We start from the raw sequence: 21589 nt of genomic DNA, 5'->3' as shown, positions 1-21589 counted from the left end.
CGAGAAGGGCACAGTGTCACCGAGCCGCGCCCTGGAGCGGCTGCAGCGGGAAGGGACACCGGCTCCGCACTCGGCGCAACTGGAGAGCAGCAGCCCTCCAACCACTGCTTCTTCCTTCTTCCATCTGGGCTCATCCGCACGTAGCAGGTAGCAGCACGTCTGAGCAGAGGTTCCCTTCCAGTCTCCCTTCACCTGTATTCGGGGTTCTGAATCTGCACGCCCCCCACCCAACCCCACTTGTTTTCTGCGGCCCTGGAAGAAATCCACATTTATTCTGGAAAAAAAGTCAGTGGGAGTTCCTTCTAGATCATTCCGGATGCTCCGCTGCCTTTTCTTAAGTGATAATGCAGACCCGGGCAAGATGACTAAGCGAGTACTTCTGTTAGGTTCTGGTGTCCCAAAAAGAGTGCGGCCCGCGGCCGCGGGCACCAGTGGGGATCACCCACGGCCTCGCCAGGATTTCCGTGCGGGGGGTGGCGGGGTGGGTGGGAATCTCTCCTCCTGTTCCTGCCTCGTGACGCTGTGCCTGAATTGGACTCCGCGAAGCATCCAGCTCCCAAGCAAGCACAGCCTTCGGTTCTGCTGGGCCGCTCAGCCTCTGCGGCTCGTCCCTCCCCCCGGCCCCGCTGGACAACAGCAGCTGCTCCTGCCGGGCCCTGGGAGGGAGAAGCGTCCCCCTCGTCGTCGTTCACAAGCCACGTCCTCCCCAGGATGCACCTGTACTCACCACACCCCCCGTCAAACCCCGTCCAGTCCGTGGGCCCCTCACGCCCCTTCCCTGACTGGCCTCTTCATTCCAGAGCATTCTGCAACCCTGGGAGCTGCTGCGGGGCTGCGTATTACTCATGCCTTATTTCCTGTACTTCCCGATGTTTCTGGAAGACTGCCCCCACCTCCGGTTAGCCAATTCTTGGGGACAGGCAACACTTCACCTTTCTTTTCTTTTCTCTTTTATGATTTCACCTTTCGAGTACAAACCGACCAATCAGTGCCCGCACCCCAACTGCCCACCTCCTCCGCGGGCTCTCACGTTCCAGCCACTGGGCACCTGCTCTCAGCGCCCCAGGACCAGGTGCCAGACAGCAGGGACGGCCCCTGGGCCCCAGAATCTGCAGAAATTACTCACCCTCGCCAACCCAGAGCCGGCTTACCCGGCCTCACCCCGTTTATTTCCAGCCAGAACTGCAGTGAGGGCTCTTGCCCCGTTCCCCTCCCTCCTCCTCCTCCTGCCTGCGGACCAGCTGATGCTTCCCTGCGGGGAGGCCCTGGGATGTGATGCGCCCCCTTCTCTTGGGGACTGAGAGCAGCACCCTGTCTTCTCCACAGCCGGTGGCCAGCATCTCCTGACCCTCTGGCCTCACCCGTCTACGCTTCCAAATGGGCTGGGTTGCCCTCAGGGCTCCTGGCTCCCCTCGGCAGGGGCGTCTCTGTTGCCTGCGTAATCGGACCCTCCCTCTCCCCGCCAGTCACCCCCTTTCTGCTACTCTTCGGGCTTCCCCCAGGTCAGGACTCGATGCTCCGGGCCCCCGATGGCCCTGTCCCGCCGCCCCAGGAGACTCCGGGTCCTGGCTCCTCGCGCACCTGGGCCCAGCCTTTGCAGGTGAGCATCCACCCTGCCTCTGGGCCCACCCCGGGCCACCCTGGGGCCACCCGGGCACCCAGCCACCTAGTCAGAGCGCCCCAGGGCACATTCCTCCCCTGCTCCAGCCTCCATGTGTTTTCAGGGCTTTTAGGACCAGCTCATGGCGCTGAGGCCCCCGGGGTCCGACCCACCTGGGCGTCTGAGTGTGTCCTTGGCCCTTGGCCCTGCTGATCGTCCTCCTCCTCCAGGAGCAGCCATGGGGAGGCCACCTTCAGTCCCCTTTGCTTACTTTTTCACCCAGAACTTCGTGTGACTTCTTTTTGGTCATTCCTTGAGGCGTCAGCCTGAACGCCAGTCCCGCAGAGATGCCTTTCCCGAGCGCCCAGTCGCTCTCGGTCCCACCGCTTGAGTCCATGTCTTCCTAGTGCTGGTTATTCGGAAGAATATTATTTGCTCCCTTAGGAGATCACGGTCTCTGGGCCCCCCGGCCCCACATGCCCATTTTGGCCCACGTAGGTCCCAAATGCGGAGAAATTTTCGCCCACGCGCCTGTGTGGTGTCCGGGATACTTGGTGTCAAGGACGGCACTCGGCACGCGGTTGTGGTAACAACCTTAACAAACTGAACCACCTTCTTTTTCAGGTTGCTCTACTTTCTAGAGTTCCTGAGACGCAAATTTCTCAATTTATAGTCTCAGGCCCTCGCCACCATGGATTCCCACGGACTCTGTGAATTTTGGCTCGGAGTTCATCTTTGGTGAGAACTTGCTTCCCCGCGAGTCTCAAGGGCCTGGCTGCAGCAACCCTCCCCTGAGGTTTCCTTCTTGACCCCGAGGGTCCAACGAGCTCCTCTGGCTCTTATGATAATTTCCCAGCCTCACAATGCGGTGGGAGCGTGGAATACACGGCCACGTGCGGCGCAGACTTCACGGCTCCACTGTCTCCCGGGTGGATCATTTCGCCCACAGTCCGAGGCATCAGCCAGCTTCGGAGGTGGGTCCCTGCGGTGGGCAAAGGTTTTCTAATCCTGTTATTAGAGCAGTTATCAGAGTCCTGGCGTCATGCATGGAGCTCAGTTAGAAGTGCACGAAGGGCCTGGGATCTTAGCTCCAGCCCTCGGTGCAGGTGTTGAGACTCCAGCTCAGTTCAGATGCCCCGCAGGCCGCTCCCGCGTCCACTCCTGCTTGAATGTTCTCCTTGGTCCGGGCCCTCGCGTGCCCCCGTCTGGCACTGGAGCTGAGCATTGTGTACATATCTGGTTGACGTGATATCTCATCCAGCACTGGGTGTGCAGCCCACCATATGGACCAGAGAATCCCTCCCAGTCAGTCTTCACCCCTTGTCTTATTGCCCCTTGCCAAGACCCTACAGGCCGAGGACTCTGCATTGCACAGTTTGGCCTTTGGTCCTTGTCAACACACCTGCGTCCTCGTCCACTCTCAGAGGTGCTCCAAAGTACAAAGCCCACTGCCGGGCACCCACCATAAGTACTTGCTCATTAAAGGAAAGAGAGTTTCAGTATTTTGTCATCCACAGCTGGCCTAGGGCATCCCCCCCCCCCGCCCCCATCCTGGCAAACTATGGAGCCTGCAGGAGGGAGGAACTTCCTACCGCAGCAGATGGGAGGAGGGGTGGCGGGCGAGAAAAAGCCCAGGATTCCTAGGCAAAGGTGGAATGCATCTCTCAGCACTGATTTCTTTAGCCGGCCCCCAGCTTCACCCTGGTTCCCATGCATGTTAAGGGGCAACACAATCATAGCCATAAAGCCGCTGACCTTTGCCAGCCCTTATAGGTCAGACACGTGTCAGGCGCCTTAGAGAATAACATAAATAATAAATAATTACCACGATGATCACGGCAGTTGCCATATTTGGGCAGCGCCAGAGCTGTGACCACACGGTGTCAGTGACTTGGAACGGCCGTCCATCTGTTCGTCTGCGTACGAGTCTTACGTATCAAAGTACCCGAGTGCCCTTTTGTACTAGAAAGTTCTGTTTTTACTTTCAGGAATTTCAAGGAATTTTTTTTTTTTTTAGCTTTTATGGTATATTTAAATGCACGAATGTCTTACCTGCCATGAAACCCTGATAGACAAAGTCTGATATACTTTTTAAGTTTAAATAAGAAAATGAAATAAGATTAACAAAAACCCCAGTCCTTTAACCATGTGGGCCAGTCCCCCAGAGCCACCCCAAACCCTTCCCTGACGTCTCTCCCTGCCAGGTGTCCTCCTACTTGGGGCAGGTGGGAACAGCGCCCAGCTGAGCCTTATAGGAGTATGAGCCTCTCAGAGGCTGTGCCACTCCCTCCCCAGGCCTCCAGCATCCCCCACCCCGGGGGCCAGCAGACAGCCCTGGGGGCCCTTGGACACTGAAGTGCGTGCGGATGCCAGGCCTCACAGAGGCTCCTCCGGGGCGACAGTGCTTTTCTCCCAGAACAAGGGTCTCCAGTGGTCAGAGACAAGAGTCAGCTGCTCAGGGAAGGCAGGAGACAGCACTATGTATGGTAAGAGTGGCCCGGGTTCAGGGGCCAGCTGACGGCCTCAGTTTTGTCATCCGTATAGTGGGGTGACGAAATACAAAGATTTGAATAATCTCCTATTTGTACAGTGCTTGCAATTTGTGTTTGACATAAACACAGAATAAGGATTTGTTGAATAAATAAATGCCCTTGAATTCTGAAACAAGCAGGGCCCAGCTCGAGGTGCAGCGAGCGAAGGAAAAGGAGGGACTTGCCTGGAAGACAGAAGGAAGAGCTGCCCATCCCACCCCGCTTTGGGAAATGGTTTCATTCTTTGCCTCTTAAGACCTTGCAGGAGGGAGCAGGATGTCTTGACATATGCATGGCTCCCGCAGGAGGGGGGTGATGAGCAGCGCTGGAGCAAGACACACCTGCACCCTCGTGCACCGCTGCCTCTCTGCTGGAGGACCTCCTGCCAGGGTGGGGTCAGGGCCCAGCATCATGAAGCTAAGAGGCAGGGCCTCGTTCCTCCTCCCTGGCACCTCAGAAGAGGAAGCCCAATGAATAGCCCTCTCTGCTCCAGTGGATGGTTAAAGCTGGTCAGGTCACAATCATAGCCGGACAGACCTGACCTCTCGCCAGAAATTTGGTTTTCATTAGTGACCGAATAAAAGCAACACAGTGTAGTATGTATTATCCACACTACAGTGTCTCACACTCACGTGTGACGTGAGTGCTGGCACAAAGAGGGGCGGGGAGGGGCAGGGAAAGAAAGAACTTATTTATAAAAAAGGTCAAACGCTCGTTTATTTCCCTAAACATCTCTCTATCCAAGAGCAGGGTTTTTCAACCTTGGCTAAACATTAAATCCTCTGGGGAGTTAAAAAAAAAAAAAAAGTCTGGTCGCCATCTGGTTGCCCAGGTCACACGGCCCAGCCCAGTGTGTTCAGTTGTTTTTTCCCTATAGTCAACCAGCCGAAAGCCAAAGTTACACATGGTTCTCAAAGTCCTGGCGGACTCGTCAGGAGCGGGGGTGGACAAACTTTTCCTGTAAAGGACCGGAGAGTAAATATTCAGCTTTGTAGGCCAATGGGACTGTTCTACGTGTGCAACTGTAGCGTGAAAACAGCCAGGGCTGACACCTATGCAAACACGTGGGCATGGCTGTGCTGCAATAAAACTTTATTTACCCCAACAGATGGTGACGGGATTCGGTCCGTGGACTATAGTCCCTGCCCATCCCTACCCTAGAGGAGAGAAGGGGGGGACTTTCCTAAGTCACTCCTTGAACACCTCTGTATTTCCCCCTCCCAACGCAAGAACCCTCCTTTTGCAAATCCATTCATAAAATTCATATCAAAATGAGCCAGCAGGCAGGTGTCCAACCAGATGGGCGGGGGGCAGGTTCCTGGAGTTGGATGCAGGGCACCCAACATGCATGTTTCAACACTTCCCAAGATACGAGGTTTAAAACATGAAATTTTATAGAAGAGGGAAATCCCTTCACACACACACAAAAAGCACAAGCAGAAGCCAGCAAGAAGCTGGGGGACCTGGGAAGTCGGCGATGTCACGCGTCTCCTCCCCGGGGGACGCACCCTGCAGAAAGCGTTGGCAGATGCACAGGCGGTGAAGCCTGTGGGGACGATACTCACGACCAATAGAGCAGCATGAGCAGGAAGGGGCAGATGATGAGGGCCTGCAGGACCTGCCAGTCCCGGCACAGGGCGGCCAGCCCCGGCATGAGGAACTGCCCCGCCATGGCCACGAAGCTCGCCACCATCGTGATCATGAACCGTTTCCCAGGGGGGCACAGCTCTATTCCTGGAACACAGAAGGGACAAGAGAGACGTGAGCGCCCTGCCCCATAGCCCGGAGGGGCCACGGGTACACCAGGGTCAGTGCACTTCTCAAGCAACCCCGAGAACCATAAAATCACATTTATTTGCCGGCCGCCACGAGAGCCCTACATCGCACGTCAATGTTGAAATCCTTGTTTTTACAGCTGGACGGGCCGAGGCCTGAACTGGGAAGGGAGCGATCGTCGGTTGCTCAGGGTCACAGAGCAAGTCAGTGGCAAAAGAACATTGTGATTCAGAGTTGCCGAGCCCAGAAACTAAGAAGCGCTGCTTTGTGCAGGGATACATAGTATTTGCACCACGCAATTGCTCTTCCTCTGCTTTCGGGATGTTCCTGAGCTTGCTGTAGGGCAGGATCTCTCTCATGCCCGTGTGCATTCCTTCCCATGACGATGCTGTATCAGGGGCCCCCGGAACCCCCGGATGGAGCACCAGGAGCGCCCATCTGCTCTCTCTCGCCACCTGCACCATCCCTCCTCCTGGTCCCGATGCCGGTGCTCCTTTGGAACCAAGTTCCAGGCAACCTATTTTACACTGTGAGACTAAGACAGACCAAGGGCATCACAGGTAATCTATCTGGATAAGACAAAAAAAAAAAAAAAAAAAAAACCCTGCAGAAAACAATCAGTAAAGCAGATGTGGACTGTTTGGTGAACTCCTCCTCCATGCTGGGACTCTGCGGGCCACTGCGAACGGGGGTGTCACGCGGCCCTTTCTCTGTCCCTACTAGATGGACAGACAGCTCCTCCGGCAGAGCCAAGCCTGACTCATCTGCAGGGCTTCAGAACAACACCACTGTCTGCCCTCGATGAACGTCTCCTGAATGGAGGGACACCACGGGCCCCCTTGTTGGCAAGAATCTATGCTTTTGATTTGACCTCGAGTAAAAACGATGGTCACAGAGCCTTCGGCTGGAGCCCCCGCGTGGCAGCCAGGGCACATCCAGGACGTGAAGTCCTGGAATCAAGGTCCCCAGGCACTGGAACACAAGCTCGCTTTATGTGTTTCCCCCCGCATGGAGCCCGTCATTTGTTGGCCAGTCTCCTTCTACAGCACGCAGTATTCTCTAAAGCTAGTGGGGATTTTTTTTTTTCAAAGTATAGTTAAAATGACTCTTTAAAAAAAGAGGAGAGGAAAAAAAAAAGAGGAGAGACCCTTGGGAGACAATACTTTTTCTGCCCCTGTTACCAGAGACTGCAGATCCGCGGCTCTAGTCCATCTGCTGGTTGTGCAGGGATGGAGCAGAGGTAGCAGGTTGGAGGGGAGCAGGTTTGGGGGCAGGGGGGGCAGGCAGACAAACTGCACTTGGCCACAAGGCCACCGTCTGCCCTAACGAGGAGAGGGCACCAAGACGGCTGGTGTCTACCCCGGCTTGACCACAGGGAAAGGATAATAAAGTCACCAAAACGTCCCCTGCTACACTGCCACAGACACACAGATGATCCTCACAGCCAGGGCGAGCGGGCCTTGCCGCACAGAGCCTATCCAGGACTTTCTACCGGTTAACTGAGGACACGGGACTCAGCAGCCCTCTCCCGGCCACTTACAGAGATGCTGTTCAATAGGCACGGGCGGGGGGTTCCTTTAAATGATCACTTCCTAGCGGGACTGGGGTTTTCACGCCAGACCTGGCGTTTCTGCTCCTGAAAGTAACGGATCGGGGTCTTTCCAGAAAAGCCACACCGGTGCAGGTGCCAGCTCGCACTTCGCAGGCGTGAGCAGTGGACCCGCTCCGGGCTCGGCGCAGGCTCATCTCAGATAAGGGGACTCGGCCCTTGGCCCCTCGGGTGAGCATCAAAGTCGGAGACGCCGTCGCAACCGCACGTGGCTCCATGTCCGGGGCGTGCTGGTGCAGCGGGCATGGCCCAGGGCCTGTGCGATCTCTCGCTGCGCTCCCTCCAGGGCTGTGTGCACCGGGCGGGTCTGACCCTGTCCGCAGCTCCGGCACCTGAGCACGTGCAATCCCACACGCCCGTCTACACTCCGGCTATCACACGGAGGATCATAAGGCAGCTTCCCCGACTAGGGTGCAGGCTTGTGGCGGCCCAAGGAAGTCTGCCCCTTGGTGGGCAAGTGATGCCCCACCCCCTGCGGCAAATGTCACGCTGTGACCGACCCATACGTGAGCCTTACTGTTCACATGACAATGACTAACCCGCATAGCCTGTCTCCCGTCCGTCCTCTGCAGGTGGGCTGCGAATGGATGCTCTTACTCCTTGGGAGGTCCCGAAGGATCTACGCCACCCGAGAGCTCCCTGGAGACGCAGACCTCAGGCCCCACCCAGACCTCCAGAATCAGTGTCTGCATTTTAGCAAGAGGCTAACCGCACTTCCCCCAAACACGGTTACCCTCCCCCACAGCGCGGCAGGTGTTCTTGCCTCCCAGACGCAGCGTCACAGAGATGAGTAAGCAGCATCCTTTGCTGACCTCTCTGCTCCTGTTTTTGCAAGGAATCTTAGCAGAGACCTCATGCTCTATTTCGCCAGGTAGAAAAATGGAAGAGCACCCTAGCTGATACGTGCACTTTAGCATTCCTGCCAGGGCAATGGAGAAACACGACAATCTGATGTAAGGACGCAGGTATGACACTTGCACATAATGACCTCTCTGCCTTGGCTCACCAGGAATTCTTTCCAAACTGCCTGAGATCAACTGTGTTCTGAAGGTGGCTATAAAGATGTTAAAAAAAAAAAAAAAGCAATTATCAAAGAACCACAGGCGCTTCAGGCTTGCCATTAATCACAGGTTCCTTTTGGATGATGAGAAATCAGTTTTCCTGAAGTGGAAGAGAGGAAGAAATACATCAGGGCATTAAGGCCTTAGGTCGTGGCATTGGCAGCAGGGGGCACGGAAGGCCGGTGGATGGTTCCTGCCCACCAAGGGTCTGCTCCCAGCTCTGGCAACAGGAACACTTGGTGCAGAGGCTGACACACCTTGGAGACACCTACGGCCACCAGGCCAGGGCCATGGGCCTTGGGTTTGAAAGGCAGGGAAACCTGCCAGCAGCAGGGACTGGCGTCTCCGGTGCCGCCGCCTCCCCAGGACCCGGGGATCGTGGAGAACAGGCCACCGGCAGCACCTGGGTGGTAGGTCGGCCCCGAAGTCATCTTAGCAGGGTTTCACTTACGGGTAGCAATCGTCTTCCTTCATTTTGTAAAATAATAAAGGTCACACGCACAAAAATCATCTTAGGTGAGGGACTGCAGATTCAAGTATAAAAAGCCCAGATTCTGGCACCAGACGGCCTGGGCTGGAATCCATGCTCAGCACTTAGAGCTTGGGACCTTAGAGCTTGGATCAGCCATCTGCGAGCTCCGTGCTGGTCATCTGCAATATGGGCTATTGCGAGCACTAAATAAGCATAGAGTGCCTGCGTATAGAAAATGTGGTACGGCGGCTTTTCTTAGCAATACTATGGATTATGACCACACGTAATAAGATAATTATTGCCAAGTCGCTCTTTGGTCTCATTAGATCTTTTTACTATTTACCTGATCTGGTGAACTTCAGGGTAGGATGGAAGGGGCACCTGCCTGGCTCAGTTGGTAGAGCACACAACCCTTCATCTCGGGGTTATGAGTTCGAGCCCCACACTGGGTGCAGAGATTACTTAAAAAAATATAAATGAACGAATGAATGGATGGATCAATTCAGGGTTGGACTAAATTTTGTTCAAGGAGACTCAACAAGAGAACCTACGATGACAGTCTACACTTGTTCTTCTCCATGTATTTTATTTCACTGTTCAGGCCCAGCAACAATCCATCAATTAAAAAACAGAACCAAAAGAATCCAAGAAAACCATATCAGAAACCTCTACTTTTAAATTACTTTTCCCCTAACGCCGTAACAGAGAAGGCTGAAAAGCTACTCTTCCAAGCTTGACAGACTGACGGTAGGCAGAGGAATCGCAGAACCTTATGAGAATCAAGCAGCATGGGACTGCATCTTAGCGGAGGCATTCGGCCTGTAGAAGAACGAGGGACACAACCACAGCAGTCTGAGCATGCCTGGTACAGGGGCAGCCCCACGCCCCTCTGGGGACGTGTGCAGAAGCATGGCTCTGGGGCGGGAGATCTTTCCAGGGGCTGTAACCCTGGGGAGCTTTGCTTTTCAGAAGCCTTTGGGTTCCTACAAATTTCCTGGAGGACAAGAAGTGTGCTACCTAGATCAGTTGGTCTAGGTGATGGAGCTGGTCCTCCAAGTGTGAGGGGGTCACGAGCCGGCCCACCTGGCTCCTCCTTGGGAGGAGGGTATGAGGATCAGTGTGATGGGTCAACGTGATGAGGCTAGGTTCTCAGGGATTCAATCAACCGTCATCTAGGTGTTGCTATCAAGGTATTTTTAATAGATGTGATTGAAGTCCATAATCAGTTGACCTGAAGTAAGAGCGATTATCCAAAAGAATCTGGGTGAGCCTGACTCGCTCCGTAGCCAGGCCTTACAAAACAGAGCTGAGGCTTCCCCAAGGAAAAACAGAGCCCATGGACCCCACGCCCGAGGTCCAGCCTGTCCTTCCTGCCCGCCTGCCCTCCGGATTTCAGACCTGCCTAACCTGCCCCCATAGCTGTGGAAGCCCATTCCTTGTGGAAGATCTCTTCCTCTATGTCTCCTCCGGGTTCTGTTTCTCTGGCTGAGCCTCGATAGAGAGGTCAGGCTTCTTACACCACATGGGGTCACACAGAGCCCCCACGAGACTAGCAGAACCAGATGAAATCAGCCCCAAGGTCTGAATGGCGTTAAGGGTGCAGAGCCCCCAGGTGGGTCCAGGTGGCTCCAACAGTCACATCCAGCTCCATGGTGACCTCCGACCCAGGGGCTCTCTACTGTGGCCTCAACTCCACGGCTGGTGACAGGGCACCTCTGGGGGAACCTGACCCACTTGGAGGTGCTACAGGCAGAGCCTAGGATTCAGGGGACAATTACAGAGAAAAGTGAAGTTCCCCCAGAGAACCCCCTGAATGTCCACCAAGAACCTCACCCTGTGGAACATCCTTAGCTCACACCAAAGGCTCTGGCTTCTCGTTTATGCACTCTGCGTCGTCACGTTTAGCCTAATGGGGTTTAAAAGCCTACGGTTTAGCTGGTATTCAATGCCAAATAGTAACTTTGGAAGCTCCTTGCTGATACAATTCAATTAGGAAAAAAAAAAAAAAAAGATGCCCTGTTCAGACAGAGCAGAGTGTCTGCAGATCTGCACCCTCAGCACCAGCAGGTGCACCTGACCCCCCTCGGGCCCCTCTGGGGGTGTTGGACCAGCGGCGCTCCACGGGCCGAGAAGCTTCCAGGCAAGGAGCACTGGGTGAGAGACAAAGCTCTGCACCAGCATCAGAGGAAGCTCATCTGTGCTTGGTGTCTAAGGGATCTGCCAGCAGGAAATATTCTCCTCCCACCTTCCCCACCCCCGCTGGATTACCTAACTGTTCGCTGGATTCAGGAATTACGATGGTTTGGTTTAAAAAAAGTGGAACCAGGCTTAAAAAGACATGTCCCATCCTTCTAGAATATCTAAGTGAATGAAACATAGTCCTAATTCTTTCTTAAAATACATATTTCAAAAACTCTGTGTATGCTTGCGGACGGCTCTATGTTCTTGGGATTGTCCAATGCTCCTAGCCTCTTCTAAAATGAGTCTACGGGGGACGCCTGGGCGGCTCAGTGGGTGAGCATCTGCCTTCGGCTCGAGGTGTGATCCTGGGGTCCTGGGTTCGAGTCCCGTATCCAGCTCCCCACTCAGCAGGAAGCCTGCTTCTCCCTCTGCCCCTGCCTGCCACTCATGCTCGCTCTTTTTCTCAGATAAATAAATAAAAATGATTAAGTTAAAAAAAAGCACACCCTCCTCCTAACGGGTTCAGCGCGCTTTCAGTGTACGCCCTACCTTACGAGACAAGTGGCCCTTGCAGCTGCCCTTGCTGCCCTGCCCCGGGTCACTCGGACTAGACCCAAAACACCCGTGCACACAGGCTGAGACCTCACAAGTCTCGGGAGAGGGAGGCGAGGCCCACTCAGGGAAGGACAGTGCCTCCCCAAACCTCAGTCAAGCACCAAAACATGATGCCTGGGGTGCTGGGGGGATGGAGAGACCCACGGAAGCACGTGCGCTCCGGCCGGCCACACGGGGGGCGAGCCCACAGGACGGTGCCTGGGCCCGTGCGTCCACACCGCACGGCAAGGACACATGCCCTTCACACAGGCCGCGTGTCCAGACTCGCGGTCCTCACGGAGGGCGCCCACTCTCCCTCTCCTCTGCCAACCTTCCTCCAGGCCAATCCAGGAGCTCGGAAGCACCGCAGGCTGTAGGGGGAGGCCCTGCTATCTCCGGGCCGTCCTCCTACCTCCTCGGGGAGACCAGGCGTCGGCCACACCACCTGCCGCGCTCAGGCTCGGCCCAGGGGGCCCCCAAGCAGCTCCCGGGTCCCTGTGGGCTCCCCCTCACTTCCCTGCCAGCAAGGAGCACTCCCGTCCAATCTCTCCGGGCCTCCCGGCCTCCCGCCGCCTGGCACCTGCGAGTCCCTCCCCGCTTCCCCTCAGGCGCCCTTCCGGCCGCTTACCCAGCCGGGCCTGGCCGCCCACGTGCCACTCCGTGATTAGAGCCCTGGTGGGGGACACAGGGCCCCCGGGATCCCGAAAACCAGACCTCCGGGCCTGTGACTGTGGAGTTCCTTATAGCGACAGGGCCCGGGACTGCCAGTCGGGTGGACTCCAACAGCCTTCAAGGGTAAGACTGTAAAGGGCTGCTGTTATCAGACGGAAGGCTGCAAATCCTCCCTTCCCCGCGCAAAGCTCCCTTTTCCTCTTCATTTAGGACCTGCCAACACAGGGCAGTGGTCGCGAGCGTCTGAAAGGCTGTTGGCTCTATTTAGAGACAGAGGAAACAAACACAGAGATGGAGCTGCTGCCTACAAATCCCGCTCCCGCGTCTGCCAGACATGCGGACAGAGCACGTGAAGCCCGAGTGGAAGTGCCGCGTACATTACCAGTTGGGCGACCTACTATGGTGTCTCCACTGCCGGCCTGGGTAACAGCTCCCACGTATCGGGGGTCAAACACTGCGGGTGGCATTTGTCACACGTTAAACTCAATCCGCACAACGACTCTATGATCTAAGTATTTTTTTTTTTTTTTTGATGCTCATTTGACACAAGAGGCCCCTGAAGCTCAGAGGGATTATGTGACTCATGGAAGATCACAGAGCTGGGGAAGGCAGTAGGGAGGCGGTGAAGCCAGGTGCCCCCCCCCCCCGCACCCTTCCTCCACCTGCTGCAGGCAGGAGCTGTCTCCCAACAGAGCCCCGGAGGCACAGCCACCGTGCTGCGTTCCTGCCAGAGGCTCCTCCGCCTTCGCTCACCGCCCTCCCAAGGGCCTAGGACATTGCCTGGCACAGTAAATCTGTAGAAGCTCGTCTTCCATGTGAATCCAGGATGGTCCACACAGTCGCAGGCTGATCAACATTTGGGGAAACATCAACCGTAAACCCCAGCTGCCCAATGTGAACCATAAAGTTCAGTTTCCTTTCTAATAATAAAATTATTTCTATTACTTCACTGTTTTTTTTTTTTTTTAATAACATTACAATTCCTCAAAATAAGGAATGGGGATTTAAATGCTCACTGTTTCTGCCCAGAAACACTATTTAAAAACAGCTACTGATGTTCGGCAGCACATCCTTAAGAATTTAAATGAATACCACTGTGTTTTTTTTTTTTTTTTTTTGGTCTCCTGGTATTTAATGAGAAGAAAAATCCAAGGAGAGAAATGACTTCAAACACCAGAACAGCCTCAAGCCCACTGAAATCCCTGCAGTTCAGATCTGCGGCTCCTTTTCAAGCTCAGAGAACTCACAGAGACAGAGAGTGGGTGATTTTAGGGTCAAGAACACACTTTAGAAATTACTGTCCAGATTCTGCAGCTGCCAGTTCCAAAGTAACCATCCTCAGTCCTCATTTTCCCTGGTACTGTCCATGCTATGGATCAAGAACAAACTTGCTGATTGATCCTGTTTGCATAATTAGATTATGCACGGGGGCCAAAGGAAGCCTCCCAGGCCTTTCGATTTGAAACAGCAGGTGTGGCCAAATAAAAGAGTCCTAAATTAGTTCCAGCCCTGACTTCCAGCAGCATGCACTGAGCTCCCCAAATGTCAGAGGGCAGAGATTACCCAATTTTCATTTCTCCCCACCACCATCATTGCCAATAGTGTCGTTATTTTATGAGACCAGCAAGCAATCCAGAACTTGGGGCTGAGTTTATGGTGACTAGAATATATCTCGATAGGAGTTCATAGGATCATCACTCGTAACGTGTAGCCACAGTAAATGCATTTCATTCTTTGGAATAACATTCCTAAATAGGGAAGAATTATTAGTGACTTAGTCCTTCTAAACGAGGCCTTCCTCTTTCCTTATTTTCTCATCTTCCCATCTTCTCTTGTATCTGTACTTTGTAAAAAAACTTTTGAAAGTTTGCATATTCGAGAAGAAGAGAGAAGAGTGTAATCAATCCCCATATACCATCTGCTAGGGTCAGCAACGATCAATGCTTTGCTTCTCTTGGTTCTTCTGTTTCTTTTCTCTCTTTCAATCTTTCCTGTAATATTTTAAATCAAGGGCAGCGGTTTAGCGCTGCCTTCAGCCCAGGGCGTGATCCTGGAGACCCGGGATCGAGTCCCATGTCAGGCTCCCTGCATGGAGCCTGCTTCTCCTTCTGCCTGTGTCTCTAGACCTCTCTGTGTGTCTCTCATGAATAAATAAATAAAGTCTTTAAAAAAATATTTTAAATCAAACGCTTGATATCAGGTCTTTCCATTTCTAAATACGAATGTATGGATGGCTCTTTATAAAAAGGGGACGCTTCCTTACATAAAGACATCATCACATCCAACAAAATCAACCATAATTCTTTAATATTATTTCATATCCAGTCTGTGTCCACATTATTCAATTTCCTCAAAAAAGTCTCCATCTGGTTGTACTTTTAAAAATCAGGTCCAAATCGGGTCTATATGTTGCACATCTCTTAGGCTTCTTTCAAGCTAGGGAAGCCTCTCCCCATCTCCTTCTCCTCCATGGCACTGTCCTGTCGAAGAAGCCAGACGGGTTCTGGGTTTATGGGATTACCTTCCCGTGGTTCTTTCATACCCGAAACTGGAGGCTAGACCTAAAGATCTGGTTGGACTCCAGTTCAACGTTGTAAGTAAGAAGGGTTCCTGGGTGGGCCTGCACTTCCTGTCGCAGCACCCAGGAGGCACATCTGCTTCAAATGATGTGAAGATTAATCAGCCATGGGGGGCGGGGGCGCATCTCAGCCTCCCGTCCTGGAATCATTCACTAATATTCTTGCTGCTGGTTTTGATCCTCTGATGATCAATGCCCACATCCATGATTTCATTGGGGGCCTCGAAATGCTGATTTGGTTTTCTGATTCCAGTATTCATTTTCTCACCTTGAATTATCTTGTAAAGGACTTTTATTCACCAACGAGTGTGATTTCTTTACCTAGAAACGTAGTTAATTTGGAAGAGGCCGCAGTATATAATCATGATCACTCCGGGTGATGGATAATTTCACATGTCACGTCACCCTTCCACTGCACTCAGCAAAACAGAGCCTTCTGTGATTACTCAAGACCTCAGGTGATCTCCACCCCCCTACCCCCCCCACTCCGACATCGTCATCTGCCTCCCTTCCCCTCCTTCAGGCCACTCTGGCTACAGTGGCCTCCTTGTTGCCCTTATTGGCCGTCCCTGTGCCTGGGACACCGTCCCCAGAGTCACATGGGTCTCTCCTCCCTTCCGTAGGGTCTCTGCCCAAGTGGCACTGCATCAGGGAAGCTCAGTCTATGCCTAATAGTAATCCTTACCCCTTCTCACTCCCTGAGTTTCCCCCGATGACTTATCACACGGGTGATCTTAGAACACTGCTTCTCAAGCGTGGACCACCAACACTAGCAGCATAGGCATCACCCGGGAGCATGATGGAAACACAAATTTGAGGGCCTTTCTCCAGATCTACCAAATCAGCATCTGGGGTTGAGTCCAGCAAGCCGTGTCCGCCAGCCCTGCAGTGATTCCGATGATCTTCAAAGTTCAGACCCACTGCAGTGGACTTTACCCATACTGGATCACTTCATCCTCCTCTCACCCTATGAGGTAGGTAGGGTTCATCGTTGCATTTTCAAGGTGACAAAACATAAGTTTCCAGGCCCTAGGCCTGTGGGGATTTGGATTCAGGGGAGGCCCAAGGCAGGGTCTCAGAATCTGCATTTCTAACAAGTTCCCGGGTGATGCAGATGCTGCAGGTTCAGGGGCCGCACTTTGAAAATCATTGCTCTGAACCCTGCAGGCAGTTGTATACACCAGGATTAACTCTCCCTCCAAAGCATTAGCATATGGATAATAGAACAAAACAAAGCTAGTTACAGCTCCTAACACCTGTTGGCTGACTGGCCTTGGAGGGGCTGGATGCTTGCTTTTTTTTCCCTATCACTAGGATAGGAAAACTGCCTGATAGGCAAGGCAGGCAGGGGCATAAAAGACCTGGAATTGCAAAGAAATCTATTTTCTCCATCTATTTCACAGGAAAGGAAACTCAGAGAACATCCACCAGGGCTGGTGGAGTCAAATGCCCCGTGGGTAAGAACCTGGCGTGAGGGGTGGGGCCTGAGGCGAACCACCCAGTGCTTGCCTGGATTACAGACCTTTAAATTCCATTAGACAAGACAACACTGTCTGGGTCACACAAAACATGCCCAGGGTCAGGGTCCGGCCACGCGTTGCCGGCCTGCAGCCACTGAGCCTTGCCCAAACTGCTCATTCCACTCAAGGGGAACGTAAGGTCGCGGGGTTACTTGGCAGCAGCAAAAGCAAGCGGGGGTTCCAAGCCCGGGGCTCGCTGGGCTTTACTACGTGGCCTCTGGACAACACATGTCCCCTGGATTGCTTCTGGTTTATTTTTAAATGGAGATTGCAATAAAAGCAAAGATCAAACTTGATGTGACATATGTCCATTAAAATGAGCTCTCTCCTCCTCCACCAGAGTGGAAAACCCCTTGGCACTATATTTAGCCTTAAGAGCATCACCCAATAAAGAAAAGGTCACATCAGGCCAACAGCTGGGGAGGGATTCACGAGAACTAGGTCTGCGGGGAGGGGATCCGCGGGCCAGAAGGAGCACGAGTGGTTTCCTCTCAACCCAAGTGAAGTGGAGGGTTCTCGGCAGAAGTGAGCAGGAGGTTCCGAGAGGCCCTTGCATCCGGCGCCGTCTTGCCCGCGGGCCGTCTTGTTTCCAGTTTGTCTGACTTGCTGCTGGACTTTGAACTTCCTGCGCGTGGGGTGCGGGTGGGGAGACGAGGAGACGACGCGTCCTCCGTGGCCAAGTGTCTCCTCCCAAGTGGGAGAAGAGCCTCCGTGGGCACAGCTCTGAGGTCGCCCCCGGGGACCCGCACAGGCCGTACCGTGTTGGTCACAGCCACGCCCTGCGGCTCGTACAGTGTGGGCTCGGCCGGTACAGGCTGAGTGGCCCGTTATAAGCTTCAAGTGAGGCTTAGGGCCCTCCGCAGCCGAGGGCCCCGTGTTTGCCAAGCTCCTGCTCCGCCAGGCGAAGCCTACGGTGACGCACCGCAGTGTGGCCTCGAGGCAGCCGTCTGTCCGGGCCCAGCCGAGCAGGGGCCTGGCCTGCGCAGGGGGGAGCGCGCCCTCCGGCTGCAGGCTCAGGTCCCGACCCCGGGGCACCAAGCTCAGGTGCTGGTGTGTGTGTGTGTGTGTGTGTGTGTGTGCCGGCATGCTTCCTCCTCCGGCGTGTGGCCGGTTACCTGGGCCGCTCCCCGAGCTCCCCAAGGAGCTGGCCCCGGGACATGTCCGAGCCTGTGGCGGATCGCGGACCCCACCGCACAGCTGCGCACAGCTGTTACACCGCAGGGTGGCTAGCGAGGCCGGGTCACGTCCACCCCGAGCGCGGCCTCCGCACCCGCCTGCCCAGCCCGCGGCTCTCCCACGACACCGGTCCCCGCCGCTCCCGGCCCCCTGCCCCCTCAAATCCCCTCCCAGCCCCCGCGGCCCAGCTGTCCCTGCACCTTCCCTCGCCAATTCCCAGGCCACCCTGCCAGATGTGACCCCCTCCCTCTGGACCCCAGGGGCGGCGCCACGCGTTCCGGAATCTCTTCCTCTGCCTTGGCCCGTGGAGCCGTGGCCTCCGCGACCACGAGAGCCCTGCTCGCTCTTCTCTGCGTCCTTCGTACTGCCTAGCATTGCGCTCAGCAGCTGCCAGATGCTCCACAAATGTTTGCTGAATGCAAACAGCAAAAGTGAGAGAGGCATGATTTTCCACGGGAGCCAGAAAATCTGGTTAATTGAGAAAGGACCGCAGGTTGCATTAAACAGGTTGACGTGAGGCCACCGGCATCTGTCGTGAATGGAACCTCTGAGGGCTCTCTGCACCGGACACGAATGCAGCGAGCTCCCCAAAGCCCCTCTACAATGTAAGAGGCCGCGGGCCCATCATTAGAGGGCACCTCGGCCCCCACTCGGGCCCCCACTCGGGCCCCCCGCCGTATCTGCTGCTTAAGGTGGAGCGTTCACGGAGCTGCTCCAGTGGGGCCGGGCCGCGGTGATGGCACCTGGCCCTTACACAGGGCAGGCACCTGTCAGTCACTGTGCTCGGCCCCTTTTCTTTTTATTCTTCTTTTCTCTTCACCCCTGCAGGGCAGCTATTAGGTCTGTTCTGTATGGATGGGATGAAGCGGGCTTGGCCAAGCTCGGTGACGCAGCCAGGTTCACGTGCAGCGGGGAGAGGGACCTCACCCACGTCCTGCTTACACGGCATCTGCAGGACCCCCCCCCCCCTTTGGGAGGCGGGAATGTCCTCACGTGAAGTCCAGCAAAGGCCCCCGACGGGCTCCTCACACAGCAGCTGCTAGAGGGAAGGGGCAGATTTGAAGCCCAGGTCTCTGTGAGCCCCGCGGGGGAGGTAGCAGGAGGGAAGGCAGGACTCCCGGGTCCGTACTCCCTGCGTGCTGCTGTGCATGGGGTGTGTGAAGGGTGTAGACAGCCAGTGTGGGATAGTCCCCCGGGTACTAAGTTTTCTCATCTGGAAGAGGAAGGTTGGCCATGTGAGGATGCCACCCCAGGACATGCCACTTTGGTAAAAGCACTGGTTTTGAGCTCAAGCAGCTGAGAAACAGCAGATACAGGCAAAGCGTCTCTGCCCTCCTCCTCCTTTCTGCCTAAAGGCAGGGCGATACATTTTTCTTTGTGAAGGTGTCCCTTTCCCTCTCTTGTCCCAGGAAGAGGAAACGAGATGACTCTTGTCACCGGAGGTGACACCGACTTGAGTCCTCATAACACGGCCTTATCTCCTACTACTTCCCCTACAGAGTTATATCTCCACAAAGTGCCAGCCCTAGAGGTCTGAACCTCTTTCCTTTTGAAGGCAACCTCCCCCTATATTACCGCTCTTCGTTAAAATTATATAATAAGCTCTCAGGCCTAAGTGAGAAGGCTAACCCCTTCTTTGGGGTTTTACTTTCTTTTCTGTGAGACTTTGTGTACACACGAAAATTAAAATATTACCATCAAATAAAATCTGTATGCCTTTTGTCAGTTTAACTTACACGGCCCAGACACTGGACCTAAGAGGGTAGAGGAAAAAGATCTTTCCTCCCCTACAGTTGCACTCCTAAAATCGTAACATTTTTTAAAGATTGTGTGATAATTTTTGGTGATTTTTATTGAAAAGGAACAATGCTGTTCGAGAAAGGAAAGCCTGTGCAAAGTCAAAAGTGCTCAGTTATATGAGAAGACGGCAGACTTTTGGATTTCTTCCTTTTGTCTGAGAATGTTGGCTCTTTCCAGCCCAGAGTGCTACGCCATTAAGAATGCTGAGATGGAGAGTAAGAGGCAACAGAGATACCAAGGAAGGGGCCTCAGGAAGCGGATTGGGGGATCCAGGAGGGCTTAACAGAGAACAGAAATCCCTAAGCTGAAATCTAAGAGACGTGGTGGTGGTGCCAGATGGTGGGCTGGGGAGAGAACACAAGAGAGAACAGTGGGGTCAAAGGAGAGGGTAGGCAGTCATTCCTTAGCCCACACGATGGCTTTGTGGCTATTATACCCACCACAACTAAAATCCATGCCAGCTTGTTGCCTGCCGATGGGGGTTTCACATCCCTTAAAACTCCCCGCCAATTCTGATTAAAAGTAAAACTGGTAGGCTTTCCCCTGGCCTCCCCACCCTACCCCCACTCCAACAACCGAGCACCATGCACGGAGGCCTTTGATGGAGACAGATGATGGTCTATCTTCAAAGACTGTGTCAAGCTTCGCTATAAAGCTTTGTGTTTCCTGCCCACTCCCCAGGTGCAGCTGAGTTCCCAGCCCTGGCCCCATCCCTCCTGGGGTGAGAGCCTCAGCTTTCCAACTCATCATGCCTCAGAGCATCTGCCCAAAGGCCAGGTTCCTGATGCAGATGTACGGGATTAAATACGACTATATCCACGAGAAGCTACCTTCTTTCTCTTGCTTTCCCACAGGCTCGCCTACAAAAAGAGTTTTATCCAAGAGAGACAGGCTGGGTGGGGAAGGCAGTGGAGAGAATGGAAGCTTTGAAGCTGGTTGGACTTTCCATCTTCCAAGTAACAGGTACATGGCATTAAGCAGGGTACTTAACATACGCATGTCTCTCTTATAAAAGGATCGTAGGTACTGTCTGCAAGAACTAGAGCAGGAATGAAAGAAAATGATGACATTCGGCAGCATGCCTGGAATGTCCGCTCTAACGCCTTGAAACAGCACATCAGTGTAATTCAAGGACACTAACCAACTGTGTGCTGGCCAGGGGGTCCGCTCACAACCATAACAGAGGCTGTGACCAAAATGCCCCTTTAGTTCCAGGTAACCATGACATAAAAGAACTTTTGTAGAAGTTTCTAACTCTTGCAAAACTTGGGGACTTTTTGCATAAGAATGGCAACTTCCAAAATGACTGGATTTCTAACCACAGTATAAAGGCCTTGCTGAATGACCTACTGTGTAAAGGGGAGGTGGGGGGGAGATTTCCACGGTCTCTTGTGAAAAAGGATGGGACAATTGCCATAGCAAATTTACAGAGCAACAGAGCACAATTCTTATGGAAAACAGACGGGGTTGATGGGGAAAGCACAGCCCCACAATGTACCGAACACAGACCTTCCCAAGGTATCTGTGGATTTTGATGGAGATCCATTTGGAATGGACACATTTAGCATTTGGAGAATGGAAGTCATTTAAGTTTAGAGTATTTATGTTTAAAAGAGTAGTGTTTTCACACTGCATTCCTTCTTTAGGGAGAAAGCTGAAGGGTAAGGAGCCCCATCTTTCATGTTCTGTAGACACACGGTCATTAACATCACATTTTGCATGCAACGATGCCTTCCGATCGGTTCATACTATTAAAAATGGCCTGCTGTGAAGTCAGGGGTTATACGGCTCCTTCGAGTTCTTGGTTCTGAAGGAAAAAAAATGTTGAGAACACACAGTACTTTGTGAAGTATACGCCAAGGCCGCGGACAGGCTGACCCGACTCATAGATGCCCTGACGAGGCACAGTGGAAAGAGCCTCCCAGAAACCATTCTTTCCTATCAAGTTGAGAGGAAAATAGTCAACACAAAGGATTTAAAGTCTAGAAAAGTTACGCCACAGAAATTCTTTTTTTTTTT

The 21589-nt window shown here is 53.7% G+C and overlaps 1 protein-coding gene and 1 long non-coding RNA gene across 5 annotated transcripts in view; one reads left to right on the top strand and one right to left on the bottom strand.

Moving 5' to 3' along the window:
- SLC22A23 (solute carrier family 22 member 23) overlaps window positions 1-21589 on the bottom strand; it is a 163950-nt gene that overhangs the window by 39036 nt on the left and 103325 nt on the right. For 3 of the 4 annotated variants that reach the window (XM_072814015.1, XM_072814016.1, XM_072814017.1), the window contains exon 4: window positions 5697-5865. In XM_072814015.1, coding sequence (XP_072670116.1) covers window positions 5697-5865 — 169 coding nt within the window. Of the gene's footprint in view, window positions 1-5696; window positions 5866-21589 lie in introns of those variants that run through there. The other variant, XM_072814019.1, reaches the window with a different exon arrangement.
- LOC140626034 (uncharacterized) lies at window positions 15619-16890 on the top strand. The gene is made up of 2 exons (XR_012025281.1): window positions 15619-16048; window positions 16478-16890. It is a non-coding gene; the product is annotated as an uncharacterized lncRNA (long non-coding RNA).

Source organism: Canis lupus, chromosome 37, assembly GCF_048164855.1.
Source record: "Canis lupus baileyi chromosome 37, mCanLup2.hap1, whole genome shotgun sequence".
Taxonomy (NCBI): Eukaryota; Metazoa; Chordata; class Mammalia; order Carnivora; family Canidae; genus Canis; species Canis lupus.
Note: the sequence above shows the minus strand (reverse complement) of the source record. Positions and strands in the feature narration are given on the sequence as shown.